The sequence below is a fragment of the Trachurus japonicus genome, unplaced genomic scaffold, assembly GCF_045865225.1.
Source record: "Trachurus japonicus isolate A0001 unplaced genomic scaffold, Traja_1.0 AP030301.1".
NCBI classification, from domain to species: Eukaryota; Metazoa; Chordata; class Actinopteri; order Carangiformes; family Carangidae; genus Trachurus; species Trachurus japonicus.
The window spans coordinates 21,027-35,122 of NW_028220434.1; the positions used below are offsets into that span (position 1 = coordinate 21,027).

The 14,096-nt window shown below is 38.6% G+C and overlaps 1 protein-coding gene across 1 annotated transcript; it reads left to right on the forward strand.

The window, feature by feature from the left end:
- Positions 1 to 8,229: 8,229 nt before the first annotated feature.
- On the forward strand, positions 8,230 to 10,213 carry LOC146960491 (interferon-induced protein 44-like). The gene is made up of 7 exons (XM_085772329.1): positions 8,230 to 8,272; positions 8,368 to 8,404; positions 8,578 to 8,773; positions 9,151 to 9,297; positions 9,438 to 9,609; positions 9,790 to 9,890; positions 10,019 to 10,213. Exons 1-7 carry the CDS (start codon positions 8,230 to 8,232, stop codon positions 10,211 to 10,213), a joined length of 891 nt encoding a protein of 296 aa, XP_085628455.1.
- The last annotated feature ends 3,883 nt before the right edge of the window (positions 10,214 to 14,096 follow it).

Genomic DNA, 14,096 nt, shown 5'->3' on the forward strand with positions numbered 1-14,096 from the left:
TGAGAAGGTAGAAAGTCCCACCTCACAGCGAGGACGGAGCTTGTTGACACCGCCGCAGGGACGACAGGAGGAGACGAAGTGGAGAGATGAGGGAAATTATGCAATCTACGATGTGATATGTTGATATAAACACAGAGCAAACACCCCGGGAGACGAGAGGGATGAACCGAGGACCTGTGCGACGGCAGTTTGACCGCGTTATCAACCTCTTGGTGAGTTAAGTAGCTATGCTAACGCAGCTAGCAATGTTAGCTTGTGCTAAAGATAATAGTGTGTGTTTTCCCCTGCACCACGCTAACCGGGAACTGTATTTGTGTTAGTACTGTCCACATTAGCTCCATTAGCTAACGTTACTGTTGGTAATGACTGGTATGATGAATACAGTCAAGAGTAACAGTACTGGTGCAGCCTACAGTTGTGAAACAGTATGGTCATAGCATTGATTTTGTAAAATTGAAGATTTTTAAATGGTTAAAATATTTACTCAATAGTTAAAGAAAAAAATATGTATAATTTGTAATTGATTAATATGCTAAAAAATCACAAGTTATGGTTTAAAAGGCTAATGATTTATGATGTGAAAGGTAAAACCGGGATTAAGTATTCCATGATGAGAAAAACTGTACCGTTCAAAGTTATTAATTTTCTCACTTTGTTTTACAGTGATGCATTTATGTGATGAAGTTGATGATACAATATATAATTATGTTTCTACACAGGTGAGGTTTTTGAGATGCCATGAAAATGGTACCTGACGAGGGAGATGGCACGCCACCCATGACCCTGATCTCTGCCTTGACCCAAGGAGCTGGATCAAGATCAAGATCACCTTTTATGGAGGAGCCCATCCATTCTCCATTACTGAGTGTCACACTCCGGTGTGATAGTAGTATCACAACGATCATTTCAACTTGACTCTTCTAACTTAGAAAGTACATTTTGTCAAATGAAACTGACTTGACTGACTATTTTAGACCTAGAAAGACCAGACAGATGGATCAAAACTAAATGAAACAGTTTATAACAGAAGGAACAAAACTGAACTTTAATGTAAATAACAAAAGCCAGTAGAAATCTGTTATTTTATGATGTCAGGGACACTTCAGTTAGTTTTGTCTTTGTATTACTGTACTTTCAGATGATGTTATCTCGTGAAACAAACTGTGTTCTAACTTACTGGTTCTACTTAGACAGTAGTTACAGCTGTAGTAGAAGGTACTGGGTAACTCCAGGACAACTACAGTGTAGTTGCAGGACAATTACAGTGTATTTGCACACTAAGGAGGGAATAACAAAGAATACTTTATAATACAGCCCGCTACTTTGTAGGTACTGGGTAACTCCGGGACAACTACATTGTAGTTGCAGGACAATTACAGTGTATTTGCACTCTAAGGAGGGAATAACAAAGAATACTTTATAATACAGCCCGTTACCCTCTACTTACTGGGTAACTCTAAGACAAGTAGTGTGTAGGTGCATGACAGCTACTGTATAGGTGCAGACTAAGGAGGGGTAACAGTGCTCACTTACAGTAGGGTACTTACTGTACTTAAAGTTTATGAATGATCATGGATGTGGATGTGTCATGTGTTTTCTGGTTAATAAATAATAAAAACATTTTCTAACTCTCCGAATGACTCATTATTGTGGATGTATTACTGTATAGTTTGTGTTTTGCCCTTGGATGACAGAACTAGACTTTCATAGATGTGCATTTTAGAGAGGTAAGTTTGCTACCAGCCAGCCTGTTACTGTATTGGAAAATGTCCACACTCTATACCCATTTATCACCTATTCCAAACCATACAATTAAATAATGAATAATAAATCTCTGAAATAGAGGTGAAATGTCGCTGCTGACACTTTTGGAAAACATGGATTGCAACTGTGCTCATATTGTACAGTAGACTATTTAATTTCTAATGTACCTGGCAGGAGTTACACTGTAAGTCCGGGGAAAGTAGGACGTAATTGTACGGGAGTTACGCTCTAAGACACAGCCTAATACTGTAAAATGCGGGGTAATTAGTGGCGGAGTGAGCGAGAGTTACTGTGTAATTTGGTGTAAAGTAGGACAGGAGTTACGTGCCAAGACGCAGCCTAGTTAAACTGTAAAACAGCGAGAGTTACCCTGTACTTCTGTGGAAGTTGGTGTGAAGCAGGATGTAAGTTACGCGCTAAAACGCAGCCTAGTTACACTGTAAATGCACGGGGGAAACAGGGGGGAAAGTGAGCTGCAGTTACTCAGTACTTGTGTGAAATAAGCGGCAACCTACGCGGCAAGAGAGCGGTAGGTACGCTGTAAGTCGCGGGCCGTATTATGTACAGTTTCTTTATTAGATTGATTTAATGCTGCCTGTTAATGTTCGGATGCTGCTGCCAAACTCCTGCTCCTCGGGCGAGGCAAACGGAGCGAAGGCAAATACGTCTGAGGAGTTTTTTGGTAAATTGCCTAAATAAATCGTAGCTAACATGCTAATTAGCTTCCTCTTCTTCTCTGGCAAAACACGACCGCATTGCATTGTGGGATACGGGAGTAGAAAGTAGTGTACATGGCTTGTTCACTCAATGTTGCGGTGCATTGTGGGTGTTTTGTCATCCACTACATAGTGGATGAAATTAATCGTGGAGAATTCGAACAACACTACAAAATGGCGAACACACTATATAGTGCACTACATCCGTGATAGGGGGTGATTTCGAACACAGCCCAGATGTAAATATTTATATATTTCGGACCCGCCAAAATTTATTAAACAATTATTTATATATTATTTTTTTTTAATTCAGTAAAATTAATACTTTTATTCTGCACCCCTCTATACATTCTGTGGATGCATTTTTTTATTTTTATTAATCCTTTTGATGAAAAAGTTGTAGCTATAACCTTTAACCGGTGTTTCATACCCGTGCAGGGAAGTTACATAGTGCAGTTTCAGCCGACGCGACCCGGCTCAGGCTGCAGCAGCAGCACCATTCATCCTATTAACCATTTTTCTACCATTGCAATGAGTCTGGAAACATTATTTTAAGGCCGAAAAACTCCGCAATGTTACTTTAAGTTAAGGGTACTGTTATTTTTATTTTTTTCATCTTTTATCAGTTTCGAGTTATTTCAGGAACAATTCTGTGTGTGTATCTTCTATCTGTTAAATAATTTGGCTATATCTGTGCTGTTTGGTTCATTGTTTGATTGTGTGAAATTTCTAAAATACTTTTTTTTTTTTTTTAAACCTGTAATGTATTTTTTTTTTTTTTTGATACTTAAGTTTTCTTTGAAGGGAAGTTCCATTGCACTCAGATATTGTGCAATAACTGGACTTCTGCTATAAGGTGAATGTAAACCAGTCTTTTGTCACACACACTGGTCAGGTTTACGCATGTAAAAATGATATCTCACGTTAGCAGGAAAGGGAAACCAGTTTGACTTCTTGAGATAAGGGTTCCGATCAAGTCTGCACAGTGTCAGTTTCTCACACTTTTACACTGTCAGATACATGAAAACTTCAGTGGGAACAAAAAAATGTATGCTTAAAGATTCATCATGATCCAATTAGACACTGCCTCTGATGTCTGAGAACAGAATCAGAAAACTGTAAATTCTAACTATTATTTTGTGAATTACTCTAAAGGGGATCACAGAGAGCAGGATCAGACATAAAAGAAGTCTTACAGTTTTTCTCGATTGTTTACACACATTTTCTGAAAGCATGCCTCATATTCTCAGAACTCTACACACAAATCCAAAAACACACACACAATGGGCAAAACCCCTCACTTCTCCTGCAAAATGAAACTTCACATTCAAAACAATGTTATTTATTCTCAAAATGCTATTTTAGTCTCAAATGACACACACAAACCATCAAATGACTAGACATTTATAAGAACCAGTTGAACACTGATGTGCTCAGTGTAAAACACTAGGATGAATGGAAAACACTTCTACTCCATTCATCATACAGTAATGACTTAGGCTTTTTTTTTTTTTTTTACTGTAACTACAGACAGTACATTTATATATATATAAATGTGTTGTAAAATTTTAGAATATTGTTTTGATACTCAGAACACTCAAATACACGGTGACAAATGAAATGCGTGAAGACGTGACCGAGGTGGTTGTGTGACGATGCAGCCATGCTGATCTGACCACAAAAGAAAAAGAAAAAGAGTCGATCGGGGTCAGCTGGTTTACAGCCGAACAATTTTGAAAGACTGAACACATAATTTTGATGGGATGAGTCTACAGTAACATGTAGCTTATGGAAAGCCGTTTTAGTCATAATGAAATAAATTAATAAATGCATAAATAAATAAATATAGCCATGAAATGAGTCCCGAATTAAATAAATAGGATGATAAATAGATATAAATGAAATATAAATACATTTATTGTTATTTTAAAAACAACATTTTTATTTTTCCAGGAGACTTTTATTTTCTAACGCCTCATTTATTTATTTCCAGATACTTTTATTTCCTAATGTCACATTTATTTATTTCCGGTTACTTTTATTTCATAACGTCACATTTATTTATTTCTGGGGACTTTTATTTCATAGCATCACATTTATTTATTTCCGGCGACTTTTATTTCATAACGTCACATTTATTTCTCTCCTCTTTTATTTCATGCTGCAATATTCAAATGAGGGGGCGGGGTTATCTGGACCCTTTCAGAGTAAAACATCACACGACGGCCTATTCACCTTATTTTGCGCTGGATCTAGTGTGTGGAAGTGCTGTTGTTGTGAATTGTTGAACAATCCACTTCCCTATCCACTGAGCTATGTGTTAGTAGCCTACTGGCACTCTGGTTGAGAAGAACAAGTAGTATAGTACGTTTACGTGTCTGCTCTGCTCTTTCCCAGAGAAGCAGTAGCTTACGTGAATTTGCCGTCGGACCGCAGTACCCGTCATCGTTGCCGCCGATAGCGGTGCGTATCCAAACGACGGCTGTTTTAAGTTTGCCCCGATGTTTTTCGGAGAAGTGAAGCTCCAGGTCCGAGCAGCGACCGCGACATCATAGAGGCAGCAGCCCGGCTCCTGACGTGCTCCGCCGGCTATACGGTCCTCGCCCAGGTGGAGAAAACGACCGCTAATTAACTTACCCGATGGCTTAGAGGTTTACCACCGGCTGATTAAACTCTTTTTAGGGGATAAAACATCGGGGCAAACAGCCGTCGTTTGGATAAACTAACCGCACATTGGGGTTCTAAATGTTGGTCTCATTGATGAAATCTAGCAGAAGTTTGTTTGTGGTTAGACACAAGAGCAGCACTGCCTTGGGGTCTGTACGCACAGAAAACACCACATTTACATCAATAAATAAATGTTTTACAATGAACCAGGCCGATCTCAGAGCTGGCAAGACTCTCCGGTAAGGCATATTGAACGGTTAAATGCCGTTAACGGGACGAGATCGGTCAAAACTGCGGTTCCAAGCTAGCTACATCGAGGGTAGGTTCGCTTCCTGTTTTCAAAATAAAAGCACAAATTCTATCGTTGGGGTTTTCTATATAGTAAAGGGCAACGGGTGTTTTATTTTGTGAAAGTAACCGGAAGTGCGTTGCTCACGACGGCTAGCTTTAGTAGCGCCGAAATCGTCCGAACAAAATTGTAAACAGCTGGTATTTAGACAAATTAACGACACACTGCTGATCTAAACGGCTACTTTCTCACCTAAACATGTTTGAAATGTTAATAGTGATATATTTAAAGAATTTAGAGCTAAAATGAAATCAGCTTTAGCCTGTTGATTTTGGCTCGGGTAGGAGCGCAATGCATTATGGGTTATCACGTAGTATGCTGCAGTGTAAACGCTCTGCATACTGTCTGATCGATGAGTATGTAGTATGGAGTATGGACAGTATGCAGTATGGAAGTATATAGTAGTATGCGGTTTCGAACACACCCAAAGAGACTGTTTCTGTTTACGTAGCTACACCCGGTAACGACTTAAATATTTTCATTGCAGTTCATTATATGTTTTCTTTGGGAGGTGGGTGCAGGTTGTGCTAGCCTGCTCCACAATATCCCTGCCTCTCCACTTTGTGTTCGAGACACACTGCCGTCTGCTCTTTACCCAGTTGCTGTGGCAGGGACATAATGCTAGACATAGCTAGCTGGTTAGCTACGCAGCACATAAGCATGGATGTATTATATTAACACATAAGGCAGAGAGATGTGTAACAACAGAAACTAGAAAAAACGAAATATGTTTAAAACACTATTCTCCTCCGCAAGTTATTGATCAAGTTGCTGAGTAGCCGTCAACAATTAACAACAACAGCACTTCCACATGTGATGTTTTACTCTGAAAGGGTCCAGATAACCCCGCCCCCTCATTTGAATATTGCAGCATGAAATAAAAGAGGAGAGAAATAAATGTGACGTTATGAAATAAAAGTCGCCGGAAATAAATAAATGTGATGCTATGAAATAAAAGTCCCCAGAAATAAATAAATGTGACGTTATGAAATAAAAGTAACCGGAAATAAATAAATGTGACATTAGGAAATAAAAGTATCTGGAAATAAATAAATGAGGCGTTAGAAAATAAAAGTCTCCTGGAAAAATAAAAATGTTGTTTTTAAAATAAAAATATATGTATTTATATTTCATTTATATCTATTTATCATCCTATTTATTTAATTCGGGACTCATTTCATGGCTATATTATGCATTTATTAATTTATTTCATTATGACTAAAACGGCTTTCCATAGTAGCTAACCTAGTAGAACAGCACTCTTTGTAGTCAAAGACTTTGTTCTAGTCTAGGTTCAAATCCTTCCATTGACATGCAATTTTGGTGATCAATGCATTTTCTTCTCTCATCATCATTATGATCACTGCTATATATACATATGTGTGTGTGTGTGTGTGTGTGTGTGTGTGTGTGTGTGTGTGTGTGTGTGTGTGTGTGTGTGTGTGTGTGTGTGTGTGTGTGTGTGTGTTTGTGTTGTGTGGCCTCTCTCTCTGTTTGGTTTCTCTCTTTTTGGTGTCAATCCATCACTGCCTGTTGTGTTGCCCTTTTTTGCTAAAGCTCTGATTGCTAATTGTAAAACTGTGTGACAGGTGTTTACCCATGTGATGAGTCAGTGTGAATAGTAGGGAAACTAACTTTAGAATTTTGAATAACAGTGTGTTACTCATGAAAACAAGAGATTTTCTTCATGAAAATTGTGCCAAATGCAGAGAATTGTGTGTAGTTTTTTGAAAAAAGTGTGTTATAGAACTGCAAATTGAGTGTAAAGCAGGAATTGTGCTTGTAGTTTAGCAGACTTGGTTCAGGGGGTTGGTGCATGAGTTAGATGTTGAGGCCGTTGTGCCTCAAGAACCAGAAATTGTGTGTAAACAATCGAGAAATACTGTAACAAGATCATGTGCATGTGTCAGAGAACACAAAATACATTGCTGCAGTGTCAGCTACTTGACAAAAAAAGAGTTATACTGGACTTAGATTTGGGGATTCTGTATTGTATGTGCAATAACTACATAACACATAATAGGATCCAGACCTCATTCAGATAGCGTTATATTGTTGCTGTAGAAATTATATCATTGAATTTTAATTTGTTTAGGTTTTCAATTGACATTTTCATATCCCCAAACACACAGCCTGATGTTTTTTGTTGTCAGAACAAGCATCCTGGTGAAAACAAAAGTAAAACTATGTGTTTTGTGGTCTGCAGATACATGCTCAAAATCACATTGCAAACAGAAGTGCAAGGGTAATTTAATATGTTAATTAGTCTGCTGACATCATTGGTGGTCTACATAAATTACCACACTTAGACAAAGACATTTCATCCTTCACTTTGTTCCAGTCTGACATCGACACAGGTACAATTTTAAATACATATATCTTCCTCAGTGACGAAAAAATAACAAAAGATATTAACTATAATAATTAAATTATTTTATACAAGTAGGATGTTAGTCTAGTTTTACTTGTTTTTTCTAGTCACATTTTTTTTCCCAATCGGTGTTGTCATTTATGTTTTTCAATTTGTTCTTAACTTTGTTACTTAACATAAAATCAGAAATGTTTCTTTTTTTGGAATCTTTAAGTTTTCTTGTGGTTTCAGGGTAGTGGTGTTAATATTTTATTGATACTTGATTATCAGTTATTAACAGTTTCTGGGAGGAAGTGCACAGTTACTAAAATGTTATTCACATGTCGGCCTTGAGTTTTACCATGTTGTTTCATTCTCCAGCCATGGGAGCTGAAAACGCCAAACAAGCCAAAGATCAAGATTGTTGTAAGATTGTTTAAGAAAAGCACTGTATTTCTTATTCAGATTAATGTATTTCCATAGTTTTTGTCTCAACTGAACATGTGTCATCCATTTTTCAGCTCTTCTCCCTGAGCCATGGAGGCAAATAGACTGGACGTAAGTGTATCTGTATTGTCAGTTGTGACTGTTGCATCACAATCTTTCATAGAGAAACCTGTTTCTGATTATATTATTCTGTGTCATTCTGATTATTATTATCAAAAACAATATGTAAATTCTCTGCAAAACTACATATTAGTCTGTAATGAAAGGTTTCATTTTATCATCAGAAACAACGAGTCTAATCTGAAGTTTGTGAAGAGCTACAAACCTCAGACTGAAGGTCAGCAGATCAGGATTCTTCTTAACGGGCCAAATGGAGCTGGGAAGTCCAGTTTTATCAACTCTGTCCAAAGTACATTACTTGGAAGAATGTACGTCCAGGCTTTGGCAGATAATATCGGAGGTCACTCCTTCACCAAAAAGGTATGAAGAACTTTTTATTAAAGTCTGAAGAGTTGTGATTTCCTCTATTTACTTTTTTCTATTCTTCTTTTTTTTTTCGCTTTAAGATTTTTCCTCATTGTTGTCATAGTGGGAGGGAGTGAGAGAGAAGGAGATGGGAAAATGGGCATAGAGGATGACAAACAGCAAAATAAAACATAAACCATTACAACAGGCCGGGGCCACAGGTGCAAACACTGAGTTCCCAAGCAGCTCAGACCATAGTAGATCAGTAGACTGCCTGTAAAAAGGTGCACTAAATTGTCAACACTGCAGGCTGTTAACACCCCCTAATTGAAGCTGTTTGCAGCTGTGCAGCAGTGATTAAACCTGTATTTCTGTATATTTGTGTTTTATAGTTCACAACCTACAGGATTGAAAAAGAAGACCCCGACACCTTTTACCCTTTTGTCTTCAACGACATCATGGGCCTGCAATCATCGGGGGGTGTCGATGTCGATGATGTCAGACTGGCTTTGAAGGGACATTTAAAGGATGGATACCTGGTACAGCTTCTGCACACACACGCACACACACACACACACACACACACACACACACACACACACACACACACACACACACACACACACACACACACACACACACACACACACATCTAACTGTATTCAAATTTGATTTGCAGCTCAATCCTCAATCCAACATAAGAGAAAGTGATCCATTCTACAACAAGTCCCCAGATTTCAACGACAAAGCCCATGTTCTGGTTCTTGTCATTAATGCTGACACAGTGTCCATCATGTCAGACGAAATGGTGAAAAAAATTAAGGAAATCAGAGAAAAAGCCAGTGCCCTGGGTGAGAACAGAAATGTTAATTCTGTTTATTCTTCTCTGTCGTGTTTTCTAGTTCTGCTTCAGTAACATATTTTAATGTTGTACTTAAAATCCTTCACCTCCTGTAGTTTGCTGTTTTCTCCACTGACAAAGAAAAGCAGCTGTAGTCTGTTTGTAGTTGATTTTCCTGTTGTTCTTACAGAAATCCCTCAACTTGCTATTGTCACCAAAATTGACAAAGCCTGTCCTGAAGTCCAAAAAGACTTAAAGAATATCTACAGGATCCAGTACGTAAAGGAAAAGGTATGTTTAATAAGGTACTTATTCATTTGTTGACAAAACAGCAGAGCTTCACTGTAATAATCACATTATCACTGAAAACCTGTGAATCTGGTCCTGACCATTTTGCATTTTGTTTTCTTTTAATATAGATGGAGATGATCAGTGCTGAGACTGGGATTCCAATGAACTGCATCTTCCCTCTGATGAACTATCATCAAGAAATCGATGTTAATAATGACACTGACACACTGATCCTGAGTGCACTGAGACAAATCATCAAAAGTGGAGAAGACCACATCAGATTCATGAAGAATAAATATCCATCTCTAGGTGATTATGCTTGAACAAAGCATAAACAGTGTATTTCATTAAAATAACTGTGCCATGCTGTCCAGGCACAATATCTTATGAGATTTATTTGCTTAATTGATAATTTGTTTGCATGTGTTTTGGCTTACAGCTCCTGAAAACTTATAGTTACAATATAAACTGCCGGCTTCTTAGTTCTGCCCACTTCCAATGACAGAAAAACGAAATGTCTTCATGTACATTTACATTACTTATAACTTTCTTTTGCTTTTATTTTATCAATCAATACAATATTACAAAAACAAACCAAAGTTAAATACAAACTGGACTTTTGTCTTGAATAGTGCACTGTGTGGTTTCAGGGGAGTAGTTGCTTTGCCATTCTATATATAGTCACTTAAGCAATATGCAGCAACTGCATCTGTGGTAGGAGGTTGATGAGTTTCCTTTTCTTGACACACGCACTTGTTAGTGAGCTGTAGCTGCTTCCTCTGTTTGAGATGTTGAAAGAAACTGGTCGTGCTGCTGGTTTTAGTATCAACAGCATTTGAACAAACTTTGGGAGCCCAAGGGAAGTCATCTAAGTAAAACAAATACAAATACAAATAAATGAGTAAAATTGATGTATTAACCCCTATTGTATATTACATTTTTTCCATGTGTCTTGATTGCTCTGTCCAAAATAAAAACAGAATTGCCTCCAAAAAACCTGCAGCAGTGTGACTGTTGTTTCCATCAAAATGTATTTCTGCTTTTGAAGTGATAAACTTGTGGTATATAAAGCAGCATATATGTAACAACATTCTCCTCTACAGCTATCATTGTTGTTCCTGTTTTAGTGCACAATGGGCCGGATTTACTAAAGGTTTGCGTGTATTAAAACGTGTGCAAACGTGATTGCACGCGCAAACACATGTGGAACCTGATCTACTAACCGGACGCACCGAGGATTGCGTCCCTCACACGGGCAGAATAGCACGTGCGATCCATTTAGCGTGTTTGCCTTGATGAATATGTAAATATGGGCGTTTCAGCCAGAACGTGCAGAATACAGGGAGGAGTAGATGCAAATCAATTTATTTAGCGTGTGCAATGTGATTTACCAAACCAGGAAGAGATTGCGGTGGCTGTTTTTGCGTCTTTATTCACCACGTCTGAAAACCATGTACTGATACAACTTTGCCAAAACGTATGCGTTTATTGATTTGATACCTGTCAGAACCCGATGATCTTACATCTCTGCATTTCCTCACGTCTGGGTAATTCTGTAACAGTTTTTCAGCCGTGTTAAAAGTCTTTTACGCGCCGTTACGCACGGGGCACGTCTGTCCTGCAGTGCGCTCCTCTCCTCTCCTCTCCTTTCCTCTCCTCTCACCTGGCTGCTCAGCTCCGTCTCTCAGTCCCGGTCCCGGTCCCGGACTGAGACACGTCACCACTGCCTTCACCCGTCTTTGATCCCTCTGGTCAGTGGTCAGAGCGTTTAGATCCGTGTGTCCCACCTGAGCTCTCTATTAATCCACTCGATCATGGGCGGCACACACACACATATTACAGGTGTGTGATTGTCGCTGCAGCTGCTGCCTGTTCGACGACGAGTTGGGCCCTGTAGCGATTTGTGTTTATTTATCTAACCAGAGCGCGAGAGAGATGAACACACGTGCTGTCATTGTATGCATCGGATCAAATGTCATTCTGTCCCTTCGTCCGTCCAGCTCTCTGTCCACTCTCTCCATGGCGGAAACGATTACCACGCACAAAACCCTCATTTACATATTGCGGTTTGCACGTGTTTTCATTTAGCGGGTTATTCTTAGTAGATCACCTGTTTTGCGTGCACTAACCAAACTCGCAATATTATAGCGGGCGCAAACAATATAGCGCCCGCTATTTGGGATCTTAGTAAATCCGGCCCAATGTATTCAATAAATGTATCACTACTGGGACCAGAAACAGAAACTATGTTGGATATGTTGAATACTACCCAGCAATGAACACATTAAACTTAGAACATACTTGTATTTCTTATCCAAACAACATAAAATTCTGCATGACACCTGCCAATTGTTACTGTAACTAAGTCAGGTGAACTGTTTGAGAGCATTGTGACACTCTACCACACAGATGGTGGATGGATGGATGGATAAAGTCCATGCAACCTCTCAATAATTAAGTTAATTATGATAAACAAAATTTCCATCCAGCAAAAGTTGAAGGATTTAAGAATCCTACAGAGCAGAGGAACAACAAGTGAAGCCACACAATGGGACTTTAAACGTAGTTCACTGTGTGCATTTCACCGTTCCTCTGTGTGTCTTTAAGCACAGCAGAGGTGAGAAGAGAGACGGATGCTATTTATAATCACTTTATCACTTATGTTCAGAGATATAATTATATTGATCATCACATTTCTTTAGAATTTTCCAAATGACATTATGTGATGCTGGGTGGCCTTTACCTTGCATTCAATAAAATCATAGCAACAAGTATAAACAAAACATGGAGTGTTGCAGGATTTAATAAAACAGACATCACCTTGAAGACCAGCAGTTCATACCTTTCCACTGCATGAACTCAGTATGATGCACATACTAAGCTTCTGCAGTGATAAAATAGCATGAGCTGAGTCTTCTGTCACACACGGGGTTCAGGCACGTAAAAATGATTCTACTTCTCACAGTAGCAGGAAAGTAAAACCAATTTAACTTCTTGAGATAAGAGTTCTGATCACGTTTGTCAACCACAGGGTCAAAATTTCACACTGTTGCACCGTTACATACTGTGGGAACAAACAATTGCTAGACTGATTACCTTCACTTTTACAAGATGAACCACTTAACTGTCCCAAGCACCAGCCATCCCAATACCTGCACTTGCAGAATCAGCAAGAAGCTAACTGCAATTTCTTTGTTTTCTTATATTATAACACATCACACCTGGCTCTCTCTCTCTCTTTTTCCTCACTTGATGTAATTTCCCTACATTTGAGGGAAAATTGAATTGGGGCCTAAAGTTTATTTTTCAAGATTGAACTAAATGACGCGTTCTCTGTCTAGCGATTGCGCAGCACACACAAATTATACACAAAAACAGCGCTGTCCATGGTGTTGTGACCATCGACCCCTGAACCAGCTAAGCACTGATGCACATGTACAGTAACACCCACACAACGATGGGACTTCATGCTTTCTAGTAGAAGCCAACCCCATGCTTTGTTTCATATTGGGTCTACAAAGTTTAGTTTAGCTAATTCTTGCCAACTAACAAATCTCAAATGAACAAAAAAAAAACAGAAAACATAATCGAGTTTCTTCGATTGTACACATGGTCATTTCAGTGGCCTATCTGCAGGTTTGCTCCTCCTTCAGGGTAATACGTGACCAAAATCTTCATTCCAAAAACATCTATATTATCCCTCACTATACTATAGTAACAGATATAAGAAGAAGGCACATAGCACATGTATTTTGATCCCGAGACTAATGTAACGTCATCATGTGACTCTGAGTCCTTTCGATTCAGTCATGACAGTGACAGCTGTAAATGTATTTTATCAAATTTGACCATTTAAAACACAAAGATAATCAAAATGATGATGAAAATCACCCAAAATATGGTGCAACACTTTTTGCTTGAAGAAAAGAAAGACAGATAAGACAGAAGTTAAACCAACACTAAGTAACTTTTCAACCTTCATAAAATATTTTATAATAAAATATAATACGCGGCGCTGGTGCTCATGGGAAATGGAGTCTTCCTTCTGGCAAAACACTACCGCTTTGGTCCACTGGCGCCGCCAAACTCAACCAAAATTGAAAGTTCTCTAGTACTGCTTTAAACTACATCTCCACATGATGGCAACACATCCTTTCAGATGAATGGTAGTATAGAGGATAGATTCTGCAATTACCTGAATGTGTG

What these genes read in the sequence shown, in the direction of transcription:
- LOC146960491 (XM_085772329.1), top strand. Translation starts at nt 8,230, where the DNA reads ATGGGAGCTGAAAACGCCAAACAAGCCAAAGATCAAGATTGTT. An exon ending in TGGAGGCAAATAGACTGGAC is followed by an intron (nt 8,405 to 8,577) that starts GTAAGTGTATCT and finishes TTTTATCATCAG; the next exon opens with AAACAACGAGTCTAATCTGA. An exon ending in GTCACTCCTTCACCAAAAAG is followed by an intron (nt 8,774 to 9,150) that starts GTATGAAGAACT and finishes TGTGTTTTATAG; the next exon opens with TTCACAACCTACAGGATTGA.